The sequence below is a fragment of the Protopterus annectens genome, chromosome 13.part0, assembly GCF_019279795.1.
Source record: "Protopterus annectens isolate FY-2018-M chromosome 13.part0, PAN1.0, whole genome shotgun sequence".
In the NCBI taxonomy this organism is placed as follows: domain Eukaryota; kingdom Metazoa; phylum Chordata; order Ceratodontiformes; family Protopteridae; genus Protopterus; species Protopterus annectens.
The window spans coordinates 822,381,602-822,409,171 of record NC_056747.1 but is presented as its reverse complement, the minus strand read 5'-3'; the positions used below and the strand labels follow the sequence as shown (position 1 = coordinate 822,409,171).

Genomic DNA, 27,570 nt, shown 5'->3' with positions numbered 1-27,570 from the left:
ATTATAAAAGATGGTTGGTTTTATGTAGTTGTTATTCTGATGAAGTCTTATCTGTTTGAAGACAAAAGTGCTAAATATTATTAAACTGGTGAGAAGATGTGAGGCAAAGGCCCCGATTCCAAAAGGCTTGCTCTCAGTGTAAGTGACTATTTATACTGAGAGCAGGCTGACAGCAGATGTTTTGGAATATGGTCCCCATAGTACACCTTTTTATAAATAGGTCTTACACAGAAGTAATTCATTTAAACCGACAGCAGATCTTTCAGAATCAGGGCAGTCTTACACTGAGAACAACTCTTCTGGAATCTGGTCAGTAGTGTTCTCTTTGGTTATTAGTATTTTTTTAAATTACCACTTGTGCACATATGAGATTTTTATTGTGTTTGGATTAGTTATTTTGTGGCTCCATCCATAAACAGAAATTTGGGTCATCTTCAATTGGTAACCTACTCCTGAATTTGTAAAAAGTCTCAGCAAATATTATTCTCAATATTAAATAACAGATCTGTCAAGGAGTACCTTATTTCTAGTGTCTATAAGTTATTTATTCTTTGCCAACAAAAAGGAGGAACCCCACATGCATTAAACAATAATCATCTCATAGCTTTCTTGTCTCCCTAATCTAAAACTGCTAGAAAATGCACTCATTCACAACCGTTTGAACTTATAAGCAACTATAACCTTGTCTTAAGTTGACACGTGAGTTTTAGGCCTATGGTACTGTAGTACCAGCGTCATCATTGTATACTGACAGTACATCCATTACCAAGTAAATTGGGATCAAACTTTGGATCAGTTATTTTGCACATTTCCAAAGCATTCAGTACTGTGAAATATGCACTAGTTCAAATAACCATAAGAAGCTATGGTATTTCTCTCAATGTGTCAATAAAATATTCCAGAGATAGCTGGAATAAAGACACTAGTCAGTTAGATAGAATGGTGCCATATTGCAATAATTGCGATCATTGTGCATTACTGTTGGAGTCATCGGGGTTCACTAAAAGGGCTTCTCTTTTTTACGATCAGGGTGAATGACATAGTCTATTGTTATGAAGCAAAACTGTTTCAATATGCTGAAGACTCTAAGAGTCTTTGCTGCATATAATACAATGACCACAGTCAGTAAATGTATTTCAGCTTTGATTCACCACAGCAGTGGCTTAAAACTGAAGGACTTCAACTTAAAACTGCTAAAACCATAACTTGCACTTCTCAAGCAAGAGCGCACACCCTTCACATTCTAATATCACTATCCTACCCAAAAACAATTTCAGTGCCTCTGTGTCATCAAAATGCTTTCTTATCTTAATCGCTTTTATTAAGTCACCAAAGGGGGTGCAATCTCAACCAAACCGCCTTACTTTATCTAAACAGTGATAATCAGTTATGGTTCAAGAAACATATACAATGTCAAGTTCAACAAAATGATTGATAGGCTTTGCAGGACTAAGTCAATTTCTGTTTCATCATGCTTGACTATCTACTGATGAGACCCTCTCTGTGTCAATAATCTGCTCATCTTCCAAACTAAGCTGCACTCTACACTCCTTTATAAGCTTCAGCTATGTAACAATATGCTAGCCAGAGTTGTTGCAGAACTTCACTGTACAGCACATCCCTTCATGTTCTGAGAGGTCTGATGTTTATCTAGCAACTTTCATTAATTGTGTTGGCATTTGCCCATAAACTTTAGTGCATTTCCAAGATACCTGCTTCAGGTAATACTCTACTGAAGCGCAATAAAAATAGATATTTAGAACTTCTACTAGACAGTTTGTACAAATCCAATATGGAGATTAACAAGCCATGTCATGCTTTAGCATTCATCCCCAAAAAGGGGCTTTTAAAGACCATATGCAAAGATATTTGATACCGTTTCTTTTTGCTGTAATTATACAGTTTCATGTAAACTGGTTTTCTAATTATAAAATACATAGTTTTTACTTTAGTTGCTTTAGTGGAACAATGCCTAGTAAGCTGAGCAAACTTGAATTTGTATTTACTGTAGATTGAACAACTGTCCCATTACTTCCTGATTCCTTGTCATGTGATCTAGAAGTCTAATCATGCAATTGTTAGTGTACAATTTGACAGTCTGTAGTGGGTAGGTGTTTTCTGTAGTTTATAGCAGATTTCAACATACAAATGCAACACAGTCAACTGAGACAGACAACAAATCAACAAATAAATGCAGTTATATTAAAGCAAAAGCAAATTAAGGCAGAATATGATTCCTTGTAAAGTATATAATGCTTGGCACATAGTATACACATAGATCTAACACTAATAGTTGTCTTCCATGGGATAATTAAAAACATCATATATGCAATGTATACAGATATGCAGTCCTAATGCTAATCATATTCAGCTAGCTATAGGGATTGACATGCCATGTGGTGCAGTCTTTCTTTTAGAGAAACAGTATGAATATACACCTTATAGACATTCGACCACTGCTCTTCTGTATTATTTATTATGCCTGCTGGCATGCTATAGTGTCAGAAATGGAGAAATATCTGCCAAAAATTAAGGGATATATGGCAGATGTGAATAAATATATTTGTTTTCAAGACATTCTCTGGAGAATTGAAAATATAATTCTGAGTGGAAATATGGCTCAACTTCAACCTCTTGGAATCATTTTGCTAGCTGGAAACTTGGTTGAAATATTGTAGATTCAGAAATTTGATCTATTTTTCCCTCTAAGCAAAGTAGTTGAAATGTCTGAAAAGATAACAATGTGTTACATTCTTGCTTCTTGCTGATGAAGAAGCCATAAAGGTGTTTATCTCTTTTACTCTTTTTAAAAATCTGACTCACAAAATAACAGCACTTATAGATGTATTCTGAGATAACTGCCAGTCAAACATTTGCTGTTTGTAAGAGGACAGCATCCTACACAGACTATAAATGTTGAAGTAGATCCAAAGTCTTTGAGTCTAGAGAGTTACATGATTCTCTAATAAGGAACAGAATAATCTCTTGTATAAGAAGTACTGAAACAAGGGGTAAGCTGTTATGAGAAGCAGATCTGATGATATCAAATGCATTACACATAAGAAGAACAATTGAAATTTGTCGTGCATGGTTAGAAGGGTATGTGTGTATGTGTATGATAAAATGTGAATCAAACAATAATGTAAAATTAGAAAAAACAGGATATGTTATCGATGTAATAATCATGAAAAAAAGATTCATGTGATATTCAAGATAAAATACTGAGAAAACATCACACACTTTTGTTCAAGCTTATATTATATATGGTTATATGCAAGCTATGACATATTGACCACCTTTCAATCAATCTTGCAGAAGATGGGCTAGAAAAGGATAGTTAGTACATAAAATTAAGGCTATGAACTGTTAACTAACTGCTTCTCGTACTGCGCTGTTTAATTCCTTCAACCTCTATTTACATCTGAGGAAGTTACTTAACCAAATGGTGCTCTGGTGTAGTTTGGAAGTTAGTCTAGTCTGTCCAATGTTCTTTTCGACCATGTGCCTACTAACTACTTATAAATGTAAGGACATTTTGCAAACAAGTAAAAGGAAAAAGAAATATGATTAAAATAATTTACACTTTGTTGAACAGAAATGTGGAAATGAAGTGTTTGTTGGTACTATAGATATGCAAAATCCAAAAATCCATTTAAAGCAGTGGAACAGGACTGTACATTAGAATGGTAGAAGGAAACATTGAGAATTAATGCACAGAGCATAGAATTTAAACTAGATGATTTTAACTAGATACAAGTGCAGTGTGTAAATGTCTTGTCAGAAAATAGTTTCAAAGGTTTGGAGATGGAAAATAATCAAGAAAGAGCTGTGTATACATTGTTTGCCTCTTCTGCCAGCTAGGTGGTGGTAGTAATGACATCTTAACATTAGTTTGCTAATTTATTCAAAGGCTTTGGAAGCTTGTCAGAAGAACATTGAACACACATAAATCTGATACAGTACCAGTGATTCATGATCCTAGAAAGTGCCTGTAGCACTAAGATGTAAAGTAGAATAAAAACTGAAGGGAATGGAGAGCTTAGGTATAATTAACTCATTCAAACCTATAGCACCTTTTTGTATACTTCCAGTTAACACTCTTTGCTCCTTATGACATATAGACCTCTCAGTACTGGAAATATGACTAACTGTTAATAATTATGAAAATAAGCAATATTTCAATATGTACTTAATACTTCAAAAACCAAGTAACTTGCAAATTATCGCATGGCATCAAGTGAAACCCTAGATGTTGTTGAAGAAAACCGTCGTTTCTATTTGCACTGCAAGTTGCACCTTTTGAGAAATATTCAGTGTTATTTATGTTGCTATATAATTATGCATATGTTTTCATATTTCTGTATATATATATATATATATATATATATATATATATATATATATATATATCAATAAGCATACACTCGGGGAAGAATTTCTTGGTATACTGTGAAAGATTATGGCTGATTAAAAAAAGCATTCTAACAACACATGTCTAGGATGTACTGTTTCCAAGATATGGTAATTTGTAAAAAGTTTAGCAAAAAATATAATTCTGGGTTTGTGTGCATTATAATATATTACAGCATTTATTGAAAGACTATAAATACACTGACTATTACCACTGTAATGAATTCCTTTACTGATAACATTGCTCTTTGTACAGTTTTAATAGCTTGAATTATTCACAAAATACTTACGTTTATTTAGCTTATGCTATTGGGTCAGTTTTTCAAAAAATGGTGTGAAATACAAGGATGTGTATAGGCTGCTAGAGATGTGACATTCAACACCACTTAGGTGTTAATGAGTTAAGAAGCAATTTATAGTTAACAAAATAAGTGAACATTATGGTCACTTTTGTAAGAAGTGGTCTCAAGAATGACAAATGCACATATTTTCTTCTCACTACTACATGAAAATCAGGGTTTCAGGGAGGTGACCCTAGATGAAAAAAGCACCAAGCTGTGTGCATTTGTCATGTCATTAGGAAGTTGCAGGATCCTTAAGCTTCCTTTTGGTATGTCATCAGTAATAGAGGTGTTCCATACAGCATTACTCGAGTAATAGTAATTGAAGACTTAGAAGCTGTTATAAGCATAATTAATGTTTTATTATTGGAGGACAGTCAAATGAAGAGGCTGACAAAAGATAGATACACTTCCGAATAGATTAAGACAGCTTAATTTCATGTTAAATAAAAGGAAACATAAGACTAGCGTGACAATTCAGAAATACATGAATCATATTCTAATGTCAGATGATTTGAAACCTGATACAGGGAAAACCTGAGCGGTTGTACAAATGCCAAGGCCAGGAAAGAATCTGGCAAAACAAAGATATCTAGAAATATGCAGTATCTTGCAAATTTTATTAGTATTATGTGTGATAGCTATATCTCTAAGAAAGCTGGTTGGGTATGGAGCAATGTATGAATGGAGTCATGAACAGGAAATATGTTCTGTAGTATTCAACAACCTGGATACAGATGCTCCAATATCAAACTGCTATGACATGAATAAATCAGCAGTATTACACAGAGCCATAGTTAGCATTTCTAGTGTCTTGTGCCATTCCCTGATGGCAGCCCTCAATATAAGTGAGGAGCAAAAAAGGTCCTCTAGTACTTGAGAACTAAAACAAGGTCTTTTCCTCAGAAAAAAAGATCATATTGTAGAAAAAAAAAAGCTTTTTTAACTGTAGCAATCCTCTTGTTTCCTACAGATCATACCATACATGACGTGCTATAGTGCTTCAGCCTTGTCTGCAAATGCAATACTGGCATTCAGTTCTGAATGCTGGTAATGCACTAAAGATGGATCAGCATCTGCCGCTCACACCCTTAATATTTTGCATCTGGGAGGTTGCATCATTTGCTCCCCTCTAGCTAATTATCTGGTATTGCAAATAAATACCAGCAGAGTGGTATATGAGTGATGATTCTAGATGCATATACACTAGTTGCCTATGGGGCAACAGCATTTACAGACGAACAAAACATATATGCTAAGACAGAAAATGTTGTTTCTCTGCTAAAGATGTTTGGGTAGAAATAGACCACAAAGGCTTGCAAAGTATATTCAAGTTGTTCTTTAACCATGCACCTCTGAAATTGAAGACTATGTAATTTAATACAAAAAAAATTGTAATATAAAGACCAGGCAAAGAATTACAGAGAGCAAATATGCTGAATAAGCATATTTTCCAGAAATGCATGAAGAATTGATAGTGAAAGAACTAAAAATCTTCTTCTTCTTCTTCTTCTTTCGACTGTTCCTGTTAGGGGTCGCCACAGCAGATCACCTGTTTCCATTTCTTCCTGTCCTCTGCATCGTGCTCTGTCACACCAACCACCTGCATGTCCTCTCTCACCACATCCATAAACCTTATTTTATGCCTTCCTCTTTTCCTGTTACCTGGTAGCTTCATCCTTAGCATCTTTTTCCCAATATACTCAGCATCCCTCCTCAGCACATGTCCAAACCAACATAATCGTGCCTTTCTGTCTTTGTCTCCAAACCTTCCAACCTGGGCTGACCCTCTAATATACTTATTCCTAATCCTGTCCACCCTCGTCACACCCAGTGCAAATCTTAACATCTTTAATTCTGCCACATCCAGCTCAAACTCCTGCCTTTTTGTCAATGCCACTGTCTCCAACTCATATAACATAGCTGGTCTCACTACCCACTTGTAGACCTTCCCTTTCACTCTTACAGGTACTCATCTGTCACAAATCACTCCTGACACTCTTCTCCACCCACTCCATCCTGCCTGTACTCTCTTCTTCACCTCTCTTCCACACTCACCGTTACTCTGAACTATTGACCCCAAGTATTTAAACTCATCCATCTTCGCCACCTCTACTCCTTGCATCCTCACCATTCCTCTATCCTCCCTCTCATTCACACACATATATTCTGTCTTAGTCCTGCTGACCTTCATTCCTCTTCTCTCTAGAGCATATCTCCATCTCTCCAGGGTCTTCTCCATCTGTTCCCTACTCTCACTACAGATCACAATGTCATCTGCAAACATCATAGTCCATGGGGACTCCTGTCTGATCTCATCTGTCAACCTGTCCATCACCATTGATTTGGGTAATATCACAGTTAACAATGATAGAAGGAAAAGGTAAAAGAATTTCAGAGGTGTACTTATACTGATTTAGAAATGCACTTATTGAAAGATGTTAATGTGCAATTTACTGAGAAAAAATTACTTTAGAGGTTGCTAAAAGGAAATATGATTTAAGGGATCTAGTATGCATAAATTAATGTCATCTAGTCTAATGTATTCCTAGCTGAAAGGACCATGACACTCCCCATATTGCAACAAACACAACATACACAAAAACATTTCTTGCAGGGGGTAAGCCTCCCTGCATCTTCTACATGAAGGCAATTCCCTACAACCCTGAGTTTTATGCGTAGTTACTCTGATGTTGCACAATTATAGAGGAAAGGGGAATAAAAAAAACATAAAACTCACCTGTTCCTTCTTTTCCGAGTCCAGCAAACCACTAAGAAGACACAATCAATGACGTAGCCAGTGCTAGGGTGTTGAAATGTAGACAGCAAAAAATATATGATCTTACTGCTTCAATGTTTAAATACCCAGCAAAGCAGGATAGGAAAATTTTAGGCCTTTCATTTTAACTAGTTCAGACTGAAGCTAAACTCTGATCTTTAATAAATTGCAGTAGTAACCTGTCCTTCGTCACTGGAAAATCTATTAATGTAAGTGGATGAGTAAGAACAGTTATATCTGGATTACCCAACATTTGATGAAAAAGACTAAATTCAAATGTGATCTCTAGACCTGAAATGCGTTAATGAGAGATCTAATAAGAAATGATAGAATTAACTGATTCATACCTATTTTTGGAATAATATATATCTCAGTGCAGAAAAAAATAAGCATGTCTCATTGAATGAAAACAATGACCCAATAATCTGAATAATTTAAGTAAATGAGAAGTGGCACAATATAGTTTAATGACAGGGATCTTGAGGCTGCCTTTAAGTTTATAACCATCAAGTTTATTTTACAAGGGCTGCCACGGTGGTGCAGCAGTTAGCGTTGCTGTCTCACAGCAAGAGGTTCTCTGGTTCGATTCTCGGCTGGGGTGCCTTCTGTGCGGAGTCTGCATGTCCACCCTGTGGTCGCGTGGGTTTCCTCCGGGTGCACTGGTTTCCTCCCACATCCCAAAGACATGCAGTAGGTGGATTGGACACTCTAAATTGGCCCTAGGTGTGAGTGTGTGCATGTGTGTGCCTTCTGTGGAAGGTTGGGCACCGTGCTGGCAACTCGACATCGTAAAACTCCACTGCCAATCATGAGCGGACAGATGATCTGCCATGGCGACCCCTGACCAGGAAAAGCCAAAAGAAGATCCTAAAAGATTTGTCACTAAATGAAAAGAGATAATTTATTTTTAATAGAAATGTGGAATACACAAAATTCTGTTTTTGTAGAGACTAAACAATCTGGGAAAAATACTCATTTTAAGATAGAAGTTCTGTCAAGCAAATTGAGTTTTAATTTGTCCCATTTTTTTTTCTAAAGACTCCCTAAGTTTTATCTCCAAATGAAGTTGCATTGTACCAAGAAGTCCCAAAAGTAAGACCAGATGTATAGTATAAATAATCTAGCTAAATTCTCCAGCTATGGTAGACTGCTGAAGGTGTATCTGTCTATCGGTCTATCAAATCCAGAAACAAAATATGATTCTAAAGACAGAAAAACTGCTTTATTACAAATATGTTTTAGCAAAGTGTAATAAAGTTTTATTTTAATATAAATAGCACACAATATGCATTATACAGCTTTAAAGTTAATGCATACTGATCAGTGTAATACTATGTAATGCATGTTATCTCATGAAAATGTAATGTAGCTACAGTTTTTAAGATTAAAAAGTTATTTATATCTATATCTATCTATATATCTATCTATATATATATATATATATATATATATATATATATATATATATGCTCATTAGTTAATTGTAGTGATTTTTATGTCATGCAACATTAAGCACTATTAAGCAATCTCCTGACATGACACTGACTGATCTATTATCAAACAACAGATTAATAAAACATGTTAAGTAACTCTTCATACATAAACTTAACTATTTCCCTGTGCCTTTTGCTTTGAATGAATCATAGACCACTGGCATCTGGCTTTTTTTTCATTCTTCAGATAAATTACAAAAGGATATATATTATATATACAATACAGGTATAGGCACACACATCTATTTTTATCTATATCAGTCTATAGTTATCTATGTCTCTCTCTCTCTCTCTCTCTCTCTCTATATATATATATATATATAAATATATATAGACACACACACTTCTCAGAAAAGAGGCAGGAAGACCACTTCTCTGAAGAATCACAAAAAAAGTCAACTACACAAGTTACTTATTGACATATTTCAAGACCTGTCAAGGATTCACTGTAAGTGGAACACGTCTCGTTGAGTTTCACATTCTGCTGACTTAAGCTTATTACAGAAATCAACACAGACCTGTAAATCACTTTTTGAATCGGAGTGAGTATAATATATACAATGGCCACAAGCTGTTTCAAAACATTATATTCAAAAATTATTTAAACATGTACACTACCTAATTGCAGCTCTCCCGATTATAAATAGGCTTTGCTGCTGAACTTTGGTTTATATTAACATGTACCAGGAATTTTACTTTTGACTTCAAAATACTTTTGTTGCCACTGTTTCCTTTAAATATGTCCGTGAAAAAGATGTTGGGCTAGTAGTCTGACACATGTTAACAATACATATTATTTAGCTTATGAACTAATTTGCATTAACATACAAATGTCTTACCTACGCGTTGACAGTATCGCCACTATGAGTACCCAAAAAGGTTAAACGCGATTTTATTCATTAACATCTATGATTAAGGTTGTCACCTTTTCAAATGTCCAAATTGGGGCATTTTTTGTATAAATGTGAAATTTTGCAGTACAAACATACCATGGCCAGTGCAAAGGACAGACCTTCGCTTCTTTGCCAAAATAAAAACGTATTCATTTAGTATTTAAGTTGCTTACGCTATTTCTTATAGCATTTAGGTGTTTCAAGTAGGAAAGAACTAAATTATGCAACTATTAAAGAAAACTTAGGAAATAGTTTTTTGTCCTAAAATCTCAGGACAATTGTCATTTGTCAGTTTTTTTCCAGCAGGACACAACTCTGCAAAGAGGGACAGGTGGTACTGGTAACCCTATCTATGACATAATATCCCATCTGTATAATACTTATGTCCATCCATCCATCCTCCCATCCATCGATTCTCAAACCCTTGTTCCTATTTTGCACGTGGGGTCGGGGTGTCACTTTAGCAGTGACAGTTATCAAGAGCCAAGGTTTACACCGCCGGTAGTATTACTGCAATATTAGACGAAACAGTTTTTTGCAGTGAGCTATTATATATTGTAAATGCCTAATATTATCCTACATAGTTTACTTTATACCAGCCTCTTTATGTTTTATGCCACAGTGCAGGGTTATCACTTGTCCCTCTTTGCGAGGGACAGTCCCACTTTAGGCAGTTGTGTACTGAGAAAAAAACTAAAAAAATGGCAAATGTCCTGAAATTTTAAGACAAAATATATTTCTTAAGTTTTCTTTAATAGCTGCATAAAACGGTTATTTTGTATCTGGAACACATAAATAGTATATGAAATAGCATAATCAGCTCAAATGCTACAAAATACGTTTTTATTTTTGGCAAAAAAAAGTGAAGTTCTGTCCTTTTCACTGACCGTGGGTATGTTTTCTGTTGCAAAATCTCACATTTCTACAAAATATGTCCCACTTTGGGCATTTGAAAAGATGGCAACCTTACCACGGTGCTCATTTAGAATGGGGAAAATACAAAAATTATACGGAATTTTTAATGGAAAAAAAATACATTCTGAAGACACTGGCACTTTCCTTATACGAAACTATTTAATACAGGAACGAATAAAAAATGACTCACGAGTAACCCCCACTACTCCAATTACCACATTACCCTCATAGTAAAAAAAGTCTTAATTCTCAACACGTTGCATTAGTTAAAGGACAACCCACATACATTACTACGTCATTTGTCTATTTCTTATATCTAATGACGTAGGTAATTCGTCAAAATCATGACTTTTATAGAAAAGACCCAAGCTGAGACACTAAATATACTAATGTCATGTAAAGCGTAAAATGAGTGCATATTTAATGCATGTGATATACAGTGTGTGTGTGTGTGTGTGTGTGTGTGTGTGTGTGTGTGTGCGCGCGCGCGCTGCTGGTGCAAATCTGGAGTAAGGGGCAGCAAGTTTCAACAAACTAATGTTGCCGTTGCTTTAAGTTTTAGCCCATTCGTATGATTTTGCTATAACACCACATCCATTCACAATTGTGTACAGAGGTCTTTGTATTCGTCTTCTGCGCACTAGCTGTGCAGTTAATTAGAAATGAAGATGGTGCTCTTACATATGATTCCAACGCACTGATGTTGGGTAACAAAGTGTTTCTTCCTAAACTAAGCAGCAAAGAGCATGGGACGTGGCGCCTCGTCCATGGTGTAAATATAATGCTAGATGTCGGGATATGTCCTTAAACGTTTTAATCAAGAGACACACATTTTTCACAAGTCAATTATTATCTATCCAGAAGCTCAGCAACATTGATGTTTAGGAAGCATACCTCTCAGCCTCTTAGCCCAAGAAATCTGGACAATGCCTTACATAATGGGGGACAAAGGCCCAAAAATAGAGGCAGATTTTAAATATTGCTCTTAATAACTTAGAAAGTAGCTAGAATAACAGGGTTTGTATTAAAATACATTTTCTAAAGGATATGAAGTCTGAAACTCGAACGTGTGTCATTTAGTGATTTAATTCCTCAGATCATCCCGGTAATTTGCCAGAAAATCACATATTTTATTAGGAACAGGCTGAAATTCGGTGGGGGGTGGGTGGGGTGTGTGTGGACATTCTGCGAAAATCTGTAGAGGTATGTTAGGGCGCATACGTCTCATGTGCACCTCATTATGAGCAACAACACTCATTTTTAGTCTCAAAATGTCAACGTTCCACACAGTTCCACGTTGAAAGGGCCTGCCGCACATTCATGATTAAGATGTTTTTAACTAATATCAGTGGTTACTATCCCAGAAGAACTTTTATGAGTATAAAGTAACACATTTGACGCTCTTTGAGATTCTTAGTTGAAGTTGTTAGTGTTCCTTATTTTGCACAGTTGTTCCACATAATGAGAGTTAGTGTTCCACATTTTTGAGATAGAAGGTATGTGGAGGGTTAGAGCAATGTCAGAAAGTATTTAATCCTTATAGGTGAAACAAGTGCCTCACAGGTTAGCTTTCACTCTAACCATTAAAACAGTTACTGCTAAAACTACCCGACCCCGTGTGTGGTTTTCCAACTTTAAAGTTTTGGGTACTCTAGAAACCTAGACAAATTTGCTTGGTGAACATTTATAATAATGAAAGTTTTAAATGTGGTCGTCTGGATACTGAAGTTAATTACTCTGGGTATCAAACAACATATGGTGGTACCTCTTATGTGTGACCAGACTTTTCAACTGTCCAGATTTTCGCAGCTCGTCGTATTTTTGCTTTGCTCCTCATAACATTCGTGGTTTTCTGGTAAATCACCAAGGATTGAAGTCACTAAATAATGACATACATTTGAATTTCAGACTTCATATATTGCATTAAATGTATGTTGAAACACATCCGACAGCTTTCAAACTTTATAAGAGCATTTATTAAAAAAAAAAAAAAAAAAAAAACATGTGTCACTATTTCTTGCCTTTGGTCCCCCAATTATTTTAGAGACTTTCTCCATATTTCTTCCGCTAAGAGGTTGAGAGAGAAGTGTGACAGATCTGTTACCTTGTGCATTTTTCGCATTTCGTTAAGTCGGATGTCTTTTAAAAAAGTATTAACAAAAACGTGATTTTTTTTTTTCATTTTGACGCCGGAGGATCGATGGTGTTCATTAGGTCTGGTTCATCACGTGACAGCGGTGGGAATGAAGTAATTCCTCTTTAAATATCTCTCCATAAAACTCACTCACTTTGTGCTCAACCTTTCGAATTTATGTGTTATGTGCGTCTCACTCAGGTGTGGAGTTTGTGAAAAAAAAGTTTTAGGCCGCATTATTTACTATACACTGTTGGTAAGAAAAGCTATCTGTCCTTTTGTTCTTGTTGTTATCGTTTGAATTCCGACACATTTATTCTGATGATGCGATCTTGAAAAATATATGCGTTTCTGGTAAACGGTAATATTCTCTTGGTTATCTGTTAAATAGTAGCTTCAAAGTGTATTAAATTTAACGTCTATTCTAAAGGAGAAGTCTTACCCAGGTCAAGTAATAAGATCAACTGATAACTTGTAAAAAGCAGGCCTTGGTTTATAATAGGATCAAATACTTTAATGAAAACCACTGGGAAAACAAAAATAATAGAAAAGAAATATATTCAGAATACTTGTATATTCTTTATCTAAACTCAGCCAAAAGTTTTGTGCAGTAAGATTAAAGTGGGTAGTTGTTATGTTAATCACATTCATGTTCAGATTTAAAGACTGTTATCTTATTAATAAATCAAGCTGTTTTTCTTAATTTGGACTAAGAAGTACTGTTTCATTAAATTAATGTAACTTCTTTCGCTTGAAATTTGATGCACTATTATTTTTTTTACAATTGCGCCTAGTCATTTTTTGAATATTGTAACATGGGATATTCGTATGAAAAGTGTGAACAGCAACGTGGATTGTTGTTGTTTAAAGGTTCTGTCTTTTTGTAAAACACAGAGAATTTAAAGTTTACTTACTAATCTTGATCGCTTAAGTTACCCATGTATCGGTTTGCACAGCGTTGTGTGCCTTATGTACTACCATCGAAAGACACTTGTATTCGATTTTATTTACCAAGCATATCATTAAAGTTAATTCGCAAGAGTTTCAAAATCTAATTCAGCACTTTAACAGCCAGCTTCAACTGTTATATGAAAACAAAATCTAATTCAGGGACTGTAACTATCAGCCTCACAATTTTATGAAAACAACACATAAATGTATGCTAAAACAACCTGAATTTGTTATATATAGAAAGTTTACCTCACAGCATACCTCTCAACCTCTTACAGCAAGAACTCTGGGCAAAGCCATAAATAATGGGAGGGGGGCCAAAGGCCCAAAAATAAGGACAATTTTATATATTGTTCTTACAAACTTAGAAAATTGACAGAATAACAGATGTTGCATTAGCACGAATTTTCTGAAGAGTATGAAGTCTGAAAGGCAAATGCCTGTCATTATTTTGTGACTTTAATCCTCAATGACATGCCAGTGATTTAGGGACAACTTTTAAATATTGTTCTTACAGACTTAGAAAGTTGGTAGAATGACAGGTTTGCATTAGCATGCGTTTTCTGAAGAGTATGAAATCTGAAATTCAAATGTCTGTCATTATTTTGTGATTTTAATCCTCAATAACATGCTAATGATTTGCCAAAAAACAAAGTTTTATGAGGAAAAGACCAAAAACACGAGGCAAACTCTGGACATTTCTGCGAAAATCTGGACAGTTGAGGGGTATGTTTAAGTAGACGGACCAACATGACCTGCAACCGTTGCATTGCCAAAAAGTAAGGGAAAATAGTCTTGCCAACCGTCGGCGTGAGTGTTGTGGTTGATGTTAATAATTTTGAAGTGTACGTGCTTTTTGCATTATACAGATTAAACCAATCCAATTTTCTGAATGGTGTGTATCGCATTACTAGTTGCACATATCGTACAAAATGGTGATTTCATCTTGTGACCTTCAGCGTTTGGGTAAGATTATATAATAGGGGTTAATTGTTTGACAGTATCCACATTTGCATACTTGACCATATTTAATGGTAAATAACAGTATTTCTGATGCTTACCTGGAAACCATTCTGTGACCTGTGTGATTTTAATAACAATAAATAATAAGCGCGTGTTATTGTTTATCTAGGAATAAGCAATATTTGGACTTAAACAGACTTGTGCCGAATTATGTTGCCTTCTGCTGCAACCTTTCTAAATAACTTGGCATATAACTAGTTCAGAAACACCGCCCTACTGTAAAATAAACAAGCAAACAAATAAAAATTGTGATAAGCGAATGTAAAATCAATAAAACGTTTAATTACAATGAAATAAAATTGTAGTTCACATTAAAGTGTGTTGAACGAAACAATCTGGTGGGGCAACTTTTTGATTTTTTAAACTGAATGAATGTACTTTCGCCTGACAAGAGATAAAATACACCACTGTGGCTTCTGAAGTCACACATCTTTCTTTATAGCTTCGTGCCATCTTGGGCCGACAAAGAGAATTCTGTACATCTTACAGAAAATGCATAACTAATAAAAATATATATTACATTATTGATTAACTGAAGCATAGCAACTGCTAGATGTACCTTAAACGATATAACTGTGTTACACAGTGTATAAAAATTATGTTGCTGTTGTTTCGAGTCCGTTTCCCAAAACGAGGATAATCAGATGAAAAAAAGGTGCGAGTCTAAATTCACTACACCAAGTAGAAATCCAGGGATAATAACTCATCCAGAATATGGCTGTATTCTTCAGCATATGCACAGTCTAATTGCTTCCTCTTGCCAAGGGCCATATATCAAAATACAAAGCAAACTATTCAGATGGTGCCAGATCTACAGAAATCACGCACCCAGACTTCTTCACTGTAATAAATAATTATTTTGTGCAGAGCCTTGGTGTTTTAGTTATTCATATGGTCTGAGAATTTTAATGCAAACACATCGTGAAACGTTACCAGTCTATAGGTACTGCAGACCATAAACGTAATTTTGAAATAAGGACGATGCTCATTTTTCTTAAAATGCCTGCATATATGTGCTTATGCCTGAGCTCGTTAAAATGCTGACAAACTAATTATATCTGCCTGTCTAAAATTGCTTTATGGTAAAAAATGGATATGTGGATGGAGTGAAAAACAAACCGACCGCATAACGGGAACCTACGGGTTTATATAGTTAACATTTTCCTTTTCTCGTGTTATTATCATCACATGCAATAAGACCAGTTCTTATTTTACTCTCGTTGCACTAAGTGATCATCCTAGAACAATTTTTCCCCTTTTGTTTAAAATAAAATTCTTTCTGGACGTGTCTTATAAAAAACTTTCCTAGTAATATGGATAACATTATGAGAAGGAAGCACCTTTCATAAATCATCTAAATTATGTTTCTGTCTTTCCTTCTGGGCAATATTCTTATCTTGCAATTTCTAATTGGGATTTGTTGGTTTGCAGGAATGTGTGTGTGTGTGTGTGTGTGTGTGTGCGTGCGTGCGTGTGTGTGTGTGTTATTATGTGGTATTATATTATACTGCGTGTGTTACTCATTCATCTGTCCATTAAGAAATAATTTATTTGGTTGTACTGTCTAGCTAAACATTAAGCACTTTGCAATCAGGAATACACTAGATTGAAGTTTTTAATACTTTTTTAAAGACTTAAACTTACAAATTGAGGCAACACCTCTGTCTACACATTTTGGAAATAATCACAGAGACCACATAATTGCATTGCTAATTTTTAAAAATACAACTTCACCTACTAGTTAACCTCATCCCTGGGATTTTTTTTCTCTTGCTGTAATGTCACACAGGTATAGTCCATAACAGTTTATGGGGGGAGAGGTTATGTTAGTTTGAGCATTACTATCTGCCTCCCTCCATCAGAGATGTGGGGGCCAGACCCAGGGTGAATTTCTGATTTCCCATCTATTGGTCAGGGTTATGCTTAAATAGAGTTAGGGATGGACTTCGCTTCACATGGACAAGCAGCCTGTTCCAAAGTTGGAGATCCTCTGAGAAACATATTTGTCTTACCAACATGACTTTTTTCTGTCACAAGCAAAATTTAAATCCTTGTTCATTTTGTGGATGTGCAAAAGGTCCATTAGAGCTGGATATGAGGATGCCCTGTATGCTAGGCACAGATTGCCTTTCAGCAACCTGTAGGAGACAGAATATAGAGGTAGGGCTTTAAGGTGATCTATATAGGACAATGTGTTTATACCCTGGATTCTTCTGGCAAGGAATCTTGGTGGGCATTCCAGCTGTTGCATATGTCTGGTCAGTTAGATGCTGAAGAGGGCATTATACTCAATGGTGGGTGTGATAAAGGCTGATTAAAGTGGCACTATGACTTCCTTGGTCTGGATGCCATGCCCTTACTTATATGCTGGGCAACATAGAATCATTTTCTTACTACCTTGGCCACATGTTGGTCAAAGGCCAGATTACTGTCCTCATATGTTCCCAGATCCCTGACTACCGGGTCAACTCTTGGGGTATATTATCGATGAAGTAATGAGTCTGGGTAGCAGTTTTTCCAAAAGGCACTATAATACCTTTCTTGGCATTGAGTTTTAATCTGTGACTTTGGCACCCATCATTTGTCTGTGTTATACCCTCTTGTAGGATGTTTGTGTCATGGGGGAATCTATGATAGCTCCAAATTTGCAGTCATCTGTAAAGTGGGATAACTGTTGCAGACCTCCAGTCTCATAGTACAAAGCCTGTTTTGAGGCTATAGTTGGAAAGTGACTCAAGTGGTCTTGATAGGCCATGTTTCAAGCTATTTAGGAGGCATCCCAGGATATTGTCCTGGCCCACTGAGGCTGTCTTTTTGGCCTTAGTGAGTGCCTCCAGGCCCTGGTCCAAGTTAATAGTTGTGGGGGATATGCTAGTAGGTATTTCATGGGTGTGTGTGTGTGTGTGGGGGGGGGGGGGTTGAGCTGAATGTATCAGCCAGTAAATTTGCTATGTCCCCCTGCTCAATGAAGGTGGCCTCACTGACCTCCAGTTTGGCACACTGATGTTTGCTGCCTTTGAGGTTTTGGATATAGCTGTAGAAGGCCTTGTCTTTAGCCTGTGAAGCTGTCTTGACCTCAGACTTAATTAATCTTTTTAGTTTCTCATTTAGTCTAATTTGAGAGCTCCTATCATTATGGGATCTGCTCTTCCTGATTTTAGCCATGACTTTTTCCTTTTGTTATATACCCTATTGAGGTTAGGATTCCATCGGTGTGGGTTGTTTTTAGAGTTTCTATTGGGCTTCTAGTAGGTATTGCAGTGTCTATACAGCCATTTACATAGTTTTACAGGGTCTCTGTGAACAATTCTGCTTAGGTTGCTGTTAACTTGGGGTTGGGAGGGGCAATGAATTTTGATAAACTATCATATAATACAATGTAATTTGCTTAGGAATAGTTCCTAACTGTTACAGGGTTTGCTGAGGTTACCAAGTTGATTTTTATTTTGAAAGAAACAGCTTCATGGTCTGACTTCACCAGTGAGAATATGACACTGGGGGCCAGGGGGAGGGGGTATTGGTGGTGCAGTGCTCTCCTATATTGGTGAGTACCAGGTCCAGTATGTTTGAACCTCTAGTGGATGTGTGTAGTATCTGGTCAGGAGTATTTGTGTTAATAAAGTCCAAAAATCACTGTGCCTGTGAGTATGAGGCACTGTATGTTTCCCAGTCTATAGAGGGGTAGTTAAAATCTCCCATGAATAGGGTATTTGGTTTAATTGTGAGTGTCTCCACTAGGTCTAGTATGAATGATGGAATTCTAGAGATGTACAGGGTTACCTATAGCTTGCTAGGATATGGTATGGAATTTTGTCTATAGCGATTTGCACGTGGATAAATTCCAGGGCATTTGTCCTGTTTAACCAATGTAGAATTGTGCTTGTGGCTAGTATATATTAAGATTCCTCCACTTTTTTTCCCTGTCTGTGCAGCTGATAGTCTAAATGTAGGAAAGAACTGAAGCCTTGCACAGCCAGAGTACTTTCTGCAGATTTAAACCCTGTCTCAGTAATGGCAGAGATATCTATATTTTACAGAGTTAAGAGAGCTTGTAGGATGTGGAGTTTCATGTCTAGGCTCCTTGCACTGAGTAGTAAAATGTTTAGGTTTATTTGGGTTTTATTTGCTATCTCAGTAGGTTTGTCAATTTGGCATTGCCTAAAAAAGGCTGTAAGGAGGGTGGATAAAGTTTTAGCCAATATTCGGAAGTGTAGGGGGGACAGGTACAGACAATCCTTTGCAAAGCAACGTGGTTTGTTAATTATGTCCTCCCATACTGAAGAATATTGAATTCCCCTGGAAAGACACTAGAAACTAAACCAGTTATTGAATTCAATCATCTTTTGTTCGTACTGTAGTATTATTCTTGGTAAAGATAGAATGCTGCTCAGTGCAAAGCACATACCTGCCTAAGGCACATATTCAGAAAGATCAACAGTGTCTCTCTTCATGTAGTCCAGGAAGTATGCCTCAGGTCATTAACGTCCAGATGGATTATGATAGAATCGTGCTAGTACCAGTGGTGCAGTGGCTAGAGTGCATGCGTAACCTAGTGGATCCTGACTTCAGATAAACAACTAACCGTTATCTTCTGTTTTGTACAATGGTCTTCTCTATGACAAGAGACTTGATAATATGTTTGCTGGCCTTATGGGCTTTGCTCTTGGGGCTCCCCAGGGTGTAGGTGTATTTGTGATGTTTGGTGTTGCTTTTCGTGAGTGCTTTATTTATTAATGAGGATAGGCATTGCCATTTATAGGCTTAGGTGGTCTTTGAGGTTTGGGAAGATTACTTTTTAGTGCCACAGCATAAGCTGGTCTATGTGGTGGTGGACATTACATGTGAAGGATGTAATGTGCATGTGCTCTTGACAACCTTGTTTGTATGCAAGACTTTTGCCTCCATTGAAATTGTGTATCTGCATCTCTTTAGTTCTTTAAGGATTAAATAGTTGTCTGTGAGCATGAGAAACCTCTTACATTGTCTCAGGATGCCCATATCTACCCAGCTGGCTATGGAGACATTTGTAAATTGCATATCCATATTACCCAGACCTGTATTTGAATGGGCTACTGTAGGTCATGGACTGGGTTATACAGAGGTCTGCTTGGATGGTCTTCCTCAGCATTTGACGAGGGCACCAAGCAGATGGGAGCTCTGGGAAAAGAAGTAGGCAACAATTTGTAGTTTTGTGCCTAGAAATCCTTCTGTATATTTCAGTTTCTTCATTTCCATCTGTTTCCTTGAAAAATCACAAAGGTCCTACCATGTTTTCTTGTTCAGATCTTGCATTGCTTCATAAAGGAGCTGTCTCAGTCCATCTGACATGTGAGTGGCAATCTTTTTCTTTTGGTTGCTTGTCCCTCTCTAGTAAAGATGACGAACAGGTGGGGTAGTTCGTTTACATGCTTTATTACATAGAAACACATCAGGATGGACAACAACATTACAAAATGTAAACAAACTGATTAACTGACAGACTACACAGACATACATGCTTACATCTCAACAGCTTACTACAAAATGGCAGTCAGGCTCACAAGTGCTCAGAATTTATACATTTGTGCAAGCCCCTAGAAAGCCTCTTAAAGGTGCACACACATATTGATCTACAGTTACCGATTACATTTTATATCCCGTGGCTGTGCATTGTTGATGCCAGTAAAGTACTGTAAAATAAGCATACCAGCAAAAATTATTTTTTCCACCAAATTATTTATTGAAATACTTTGAATATGAACAGCAAGAATCAATTATACTGCAGTACTACAAAAATAAAATGATAAGGCCTCTCATTTTTGACCATTGAGGTATTGTTCATATCTATATAATTGTAAATTAGGGACAGTAGTAAATTCTAGTAGTTAACTTAACAGGTTATATCATTAAATAACAGCCGCAGATAACTTACCAGAGCTGCTGTGCTTGATGCGTAATTAGGGCAATGCAGCGGATGTTATACATATTTATTAAAAAGCACAGTAAAAACCTGCTATTAAGCTATTTTATGTGGAAGAAGCTTTAAATACACTAGAAAGTTTTTGAGGAGCTCATAACACAAGAATAATTCAGTAGAAAAGAAGCATTACTACTATTTCTAAATACAGTTTAAGATGTCAGTGATTCATAGTACAAGCATAAGTGAATGCAGAAACAAACCACTCAGTTTACATTGTCTAGCTTGTGTCACAATGTAAGTGCACTATGGGAGAAAGATTGAAAAACAAAATCACTTTAACATGCCAGTCCCTAATAAGTAATCTCCGAGGTACATTTATTTGTGTGTTTGATTGCTTGTTTGTTTTTATTTGTTAACTGGTATAGAATGCTAATTATCCAGACCATTTTCATATTGAGCTTGGGGAGAACCCAAAATATAAAGTAAGAAAAGTCTGAAAAGTTGGTTAGTGCAGAGGAGTGAAGTTCTGCGCTGTTGCCTGTGCCTAGGTTCCTGGGTTTGATTCCTTCCACCTTCATTTGCCTACTGCGTGACTTTGAGCAAGTCACATTACCAGTCAGTGCTCCTGGGTTGCCCCTGCAAAGGAACAATTTGTCTAGTGGGCTTACATGCTCAGCAAATAGGTCAAAAATAGTTCTTATTACATATACCATCCATCCACAAACCCTTTTTCCCATTTTTTGCACATGGGGTCGGAGTGTCACTTCAACAGTGACAATCATCTAGAGCCAGTGTTTACACCGCCAGGTGGCTATACCAGTTGATATAAAATATAATTCAATTACAATGCTGGAATAAGCAATAAAAAGAACAGTAAAATGCCAGTCACAAAGCACAAAAAGTAGTTTTTAGAGGATAAAGGGCAAATGAACAGATTATTTAGAATATGTACATGATGATCTTTGAGGTAAAGAACAAAATATCAGCTTATACATAGTATGTACATCAGCAGATAAAAGCTGAAGTGGAAGGAGTAGAGATGGGTCATTGTATGTGATGTGACCATAATATTAAGACAAAGCAATTGGACAGTTAGATTAATGTTCTGGGAAAGGAGTACAGATCATGGCAAAGAGAGAGAGGGAGAGAGCTGTCTTTAATACGCACTGACTGATTTTGATAACACTGAAACAATAGACTGATACTGACATGTTAATACTGGACAAAAGATCAGGGCACACTGAACATTGCACACTTTTTACATTTCTGGTGCTGTTTTCCTGTAATTCCATTTCCATCAACTGCCTCAGTGCTATAGCTGGTAAGAAATGGAAAGATATGCATGCACAATTACTTGTGTGTGCGTGACAGACAGTTGATCTTGTATACATGCACAATTACTTGTGTGTGCATGACAGACAGTTGATCTTGTACAAGGAATAAATACTGCATCGCAGTGTATGTTCATCTGCTTTTTAAAAGACTTGTTGATATCCTACGAGGTGGCTAATAAAATAAAACTCATGAAAATAAAATGTTAGTTCTAAAGCTGCACTGCCAGAAAGTAAACTATATAATATTGTTACTCATCAAAATGAGACAGGTATAAGCTGGAGCTGCGTGAAGAATTTCTCTGATCAGTATATTTTAAATATAAATTATGCCAGCGTCCACCAGTTGATATGAATTAGGCTTTAAAGTGAAGCACTTTTGTATTAAAGGTACACAAGTGTAGATGTTTGTTGGCTGTGCAACTATGTCTAAAGCTGAGTCTCTTACAGTACAAATTGTCAGTATTTGCCCCACAGAATGAATGCCAAGTTTCCTTTTTTAATTGCTAACAGGTATGTAAAATGCTGATGAGCTCTGTAACTGAGGTCTTTCACCACAACATGGTCAGAGGTGTGCTTATGACAGGTATTGACTTTCTTCACCACAATATGGTGAGAGGTATGCTTATGAACAGGTACTAAAGTCCTTCAGTATAACATGGTGATGGATATGCTTATGAAGAGATACTGAAGCCTTTCATGCTTATGAACAGGTATTCAGGTTCTTCTCCACAACATAGTGTGAGGTGTGCTTGTGAATAGGTACTGTGGCCCTTCATCATGACACAGTGGTAGGTATTTTTGTGAGACCTTCACCAGAGCACAGTAAGAGATGTCGTTACTGAGATACTCATTGGCAGCATTGTTAAGTTTAATAGTGAGACTTAGACTCCTAGCAGTTACTTAAACTCTTCATCACAGCACAGTGAGAGGTGCGCTTCTTTTTATGATTACCAAGGCTGCTCAGCACAAAATAATGAAGTTGTGCTTGTGGACACAGTTACTGCGGCTCTTAGCCAGTGCACAGAGAATGAGGCTCTTCATAACAGGTCTGGTGAATTTAATAGTAAGAGGTATACTTCTAGGCACCGTGACTAAGGCCCTTCACCACAGAGTAGTGCACACTTCTGTTTATAAGCACAGTTACTAAAGTCTTTCCCACACCACAGAGTAGTGCACATGTCTGTTTATAAGCACAGTTACTAAAGTCTTTCCCACACCACAGAGTAGTGCACATGTCTGTTTATAAGCACAGTTACTAAAGTCTTTCCCACACCACAGAGTAGTGCACATGTCTGTTTATAAGCACAGTTACTAAAGTCTTTCCCACACCACAGAGTAGTGCACACATCTGTTTATAAGCACAGTTACTAAAGTCTTTCCCACACCACAGAGTAGTGCACATGTCTGTTTATAAGCACAGTTACTAAAGTCTTTCCCACACCACAGAGTAGTGCACACATCTGTTTATAAGCACAGCTACTAAAGTCTTTCCCACACCACAGAGTAGTGCACATGTCTGTTTATAAGCAGTTACTAAAATCTTTCCCACACCACAGAGTAGTGCACATGTCTGTTTATAAGCACAGTTACTAAAGTCTTTCCCACACCACAGAGTAGTGCACGTCTGTTTATAAGCACAGTTACTAAAGTCTTTCCCACACCACAGAGTAGTGCACATGTCTGTTTTCTAAGCACAGTTACTAAAGTCTTTTCCACACCACAGAGTAGTGCACGTCTGTTTATAAGCACAGTTACTAAAGTCTTTCCCACACTACAGAGTAGTGCACATGTCTGTTTATAAGCACAGTTACTAAAGTCTTTCCCACACCACAGAGTAGTGCACATGTCTGTTTATAAGCACAGTTACTAAAGTCTTTCCCGCACCACAGAGTAGTGCACATGTCTGTTTATAAGCACAGTTACTAAAGTCTTTCCCACACCACAGAGTAGTGCACATCTGTTTATAAGCACAGTTACTAAAGTCTTTCCCACACTACAGAGTAGTGCACACTTTTGTTTATAAGCACAGTTACTAAAGTCTTTCCACCAGCAGAATGTTGCTGTGCACGAGTTCTGAGGCTGTTCAGAATAGTATAGTGAGAGATGTACTTGTGAGTGTGGTCACTAAGACCCTTTACCATAGCCCCAAAATACTGGTGAGTGGACTTGTTAGCACACATACTGAGTCCCTTTACCACAGCAGTATGAAAGGTATGAGCAACAGACTTGTTACTGGGGCACTTCATAACAACTTGGTGTGATGGATTGCGATTGGTATATTTCTAAGAGAGTTTGTTCATCCTCTTATGTTTAATAATTTTGGAAAAAGCATTGTATATGATAAATATGTATATAGAGTATTTTCATTTTTTAAATAATCTAATATGCATCACATCACATAGAAATCCTCAATCAGTTTAGTGCTAACAGACCAAATGCATAATCACTGACAAGTAAACATTAACTACTGTACATTCTTCAGATAGCTGGGTATAGTGAACATTAACCACCATGCCCTCAGTAAGGAGTCAGCTACGAAACTGGGAAATAATAGTCCCAACCACTTCACTTTAACCTTCACAAATCCCTTCAAACAAAATAATGCACGATTCTGGCACATCAGGCGTTTGGCCTTCCAGGAATTGAACTTTGGTAGAGTGAATCTTAAGCAACATGCATTCAGTAAAGAATAAGAGTGAACATTATCCTCTGTGCATTATGCATAAGATAGCTGAAGTACAGTGTACATTAACCAGTGCTAATTCATTATTTATTATTTAGATCATGTAAGCAAGCTGGGCCTATGACCCTTTTCAGCCATAACCTGGGCCAAGAAAGTTGAAACAATACACATTACAAATATATAAGTCAAGTCTATTAAATTAAATATTAAAGTGAAATCAAATCTGCCTGATTTTCTGCTAAGTCAGGTGAATGTTGAAGATCTCATGACACTTAATAAAGAGTAGGGTTCAATGTTTTATTATAATAAACAGAGAAACAGAAGAATACTCATAAAATAAATAGTAACTTTCCCCACTCTCTTTAATCCATAATGTCTTAATAAGGATAGCTCTCCTGGAGTAAGGAGGTACAGGCAGGCATAAGCGATCATATGATGGAATCGCCTTGGAATATCTATGAATCTGCTTTACACTACTTTTGTCATTTTGATAAATGTTCCTTAACAGTGAATCCTTAAATTAATTTTACATTTTTTCACGCTTATAATCTGTACTGCTTTTATATGTATTTGCTGTACATCATTCTCCCAGTTCTAACACTACATATTCTGAATATAATATTATTCAAACTTGCCATTAGACATATTTAAATACTATGACATGCACACTTTATATTTCAATGCCCCACTTACCTTTATCCTCAAACCACATACTGAATCCTTGTAATGTACAATACCCTATTCTTTCCTCCATCTCCTTCCCTACACTTTTCAGGCTCTTTTATTATAACACTCCATAAACAATCTTTATGTTTCCAATAAACTTTCAGAGTGACTTAGGATCATAGGATCGTAGGAGATTACTAGGCTATCGATCTGGACGTCATTTTAAGCCTAGTTGTTTCAACCCAATGTAATATCGTAGAGGTACTAGTCAATACCCAACATTGCATTTAGTGATGACTGCCCATGTCTAGGTGGGTTGTGGGCACTATCCCTGGTAAGAATCTATGGTGCCCCATCCACTCATCCAGGTTCCTCTTGAACAGTGTCATAGACATTCTCAGTTTCACATGAATTGGTAGCCTGTTCCAAAGACGTGGCAGTCGCTGCGAGATAAATATGTCTCTCCGGCATGTCCTATTTAAGTCGCAGACCATATTTAAGTTCCTGGAATAGGCATCCCTAGACCAATTTGATTTATGGATATGCAGTAAGTTCATTAGGTTTGGGTCTTGGGTTGCTTTGTAGGCCAGGCATAAGTCTCCCCTAAGAAGTCTGTACAATACTGAGTATAGTGACAGGGATTTTAGTCGGTCCATGTAAGGCACATGCTGGAGGCCCTTGATCTTCTTTGTTAGAAACGTTCAAGTCCTTCTAAAATTTGAATTTTATACTCCTGACATGTTTATATATCTGTTACTCCTCTTTACTACCCAGTCCTCCTTCCCTAATGTCAAATTTACAGTAAGCCATGCTTTCTTTCTAACCCTGCCTTCTCCTGTCCTGTCCCCTTCTGACTTTCCCATATGCAGCTATGAAATTTCTTACCACATATTCTTTACTCAGTGTATTTATATACATTGATTTCACAAGCTCTGTAACATCTAAACATACCTTTATTAAAGCCTAAATATACAACATCACTTTAACAGGGTTTAATCTTGACTTTCAAAGCACTGAAAAAGCCACATTAGCTAACTTTGTCTTTGTGTTTTTTTTGTAATCTACATTACTGAAGGCATCAGTCTTAATAAAAGAAGGACAAAGGTCTTAAAAATCATTTGTTCCTTTTTATACCTTTCCATCTAACTTACTTTTAAAATGCTCCCAATTCTTTTTCACCATATCTTATAAAGCATACGTTATGCAAACATCTTTATTCATTCTACCATCACCTTAAATCCACAATGAGCACTTGTTATTACTGCAAAAACATTCATATCTGTTAACCACAGACTTCTTATTGTCATATCTTCATTATTCCATCTGCAGCCTTCACAGATTCTTCATCTTCCATAAAAATGGACACAACATCAGCAAGTCTTAATTGCTTTATATTTCTGGTACAGTTTCTGGTACTTTTGACTCTTTCAAAAAGAACATTAATATAGTATATCCTGATTCTTTCAAAAAGAGCATCAATATGGTATACCTAAACTAATGAACTTACTGAGCACTCTTGTAAATTGTCACAGTCACCTTAACTGCCCTCCTCATAAGAACATTTATGAAAGCTAACTTTTGCATTATGATCAAGCATCCTAATCAGTTTTACTACCTCATTTCTATCCTTCAATCTCAGCACTTTCTCTGCAGTTCTAATATTCTCTTTATGAAAATGTTTCTGTTGGTCGAAACCTATCATATCATTTAATTTTCCCTTATTTCACAATGTGAAAGGATTCTCTGATATTGAAGATATTTTTTACCTCATTCCTGTCTTTGATTTCTTTTATGAACTTTCCTTTACTGTTATTTTAGTGTCTCAACACACACTCTGCAGCTAAAGAGCTTTTAATCTGCATCCATTATATTAATAGTTTAGCAGCCTGATAGCTTTTCAAATCACCCCTTTTTGGTATCAAAACCTGCAACAGATTATACTTGTTACCTATATTACTTATCAAACTTCTTCCTGAAAGACCTTTACCAATGTCTTACTTAAAATTTATCTCAAAATATTAGATATTCCCATTACTTCAATGTAGTTAT

The 27,570-nt window shown here is 36.5% G+C and overlaps 1 protein-coding gene across 1 annotated transcript in view; it reads left to right on the top strand.

Moving 5' to 3' along the window:
• The first annotated feature begins 13,134 nt into the window (after window positions 1-13,134).
• TBX4 (T-box transcription factor 4) overlaps window positions 13,135-27,570 on the top strand; it is a 448,562-nt gene continuing 434,126 nt past the window's right edge. Inside the window, exon 1 of the mRNA XM_044054540.1 lies at window positions 13,135-13,221. Within this exon, the coding sequence (XP_043910475.1) occupies window positions 13,150-13,221 (72 nt within the window). The 5' untranslated portion in view covers window positions 13,135-13,149. The remainder of the gene's footprint in view (window positions 13,222-27,570) is intronic.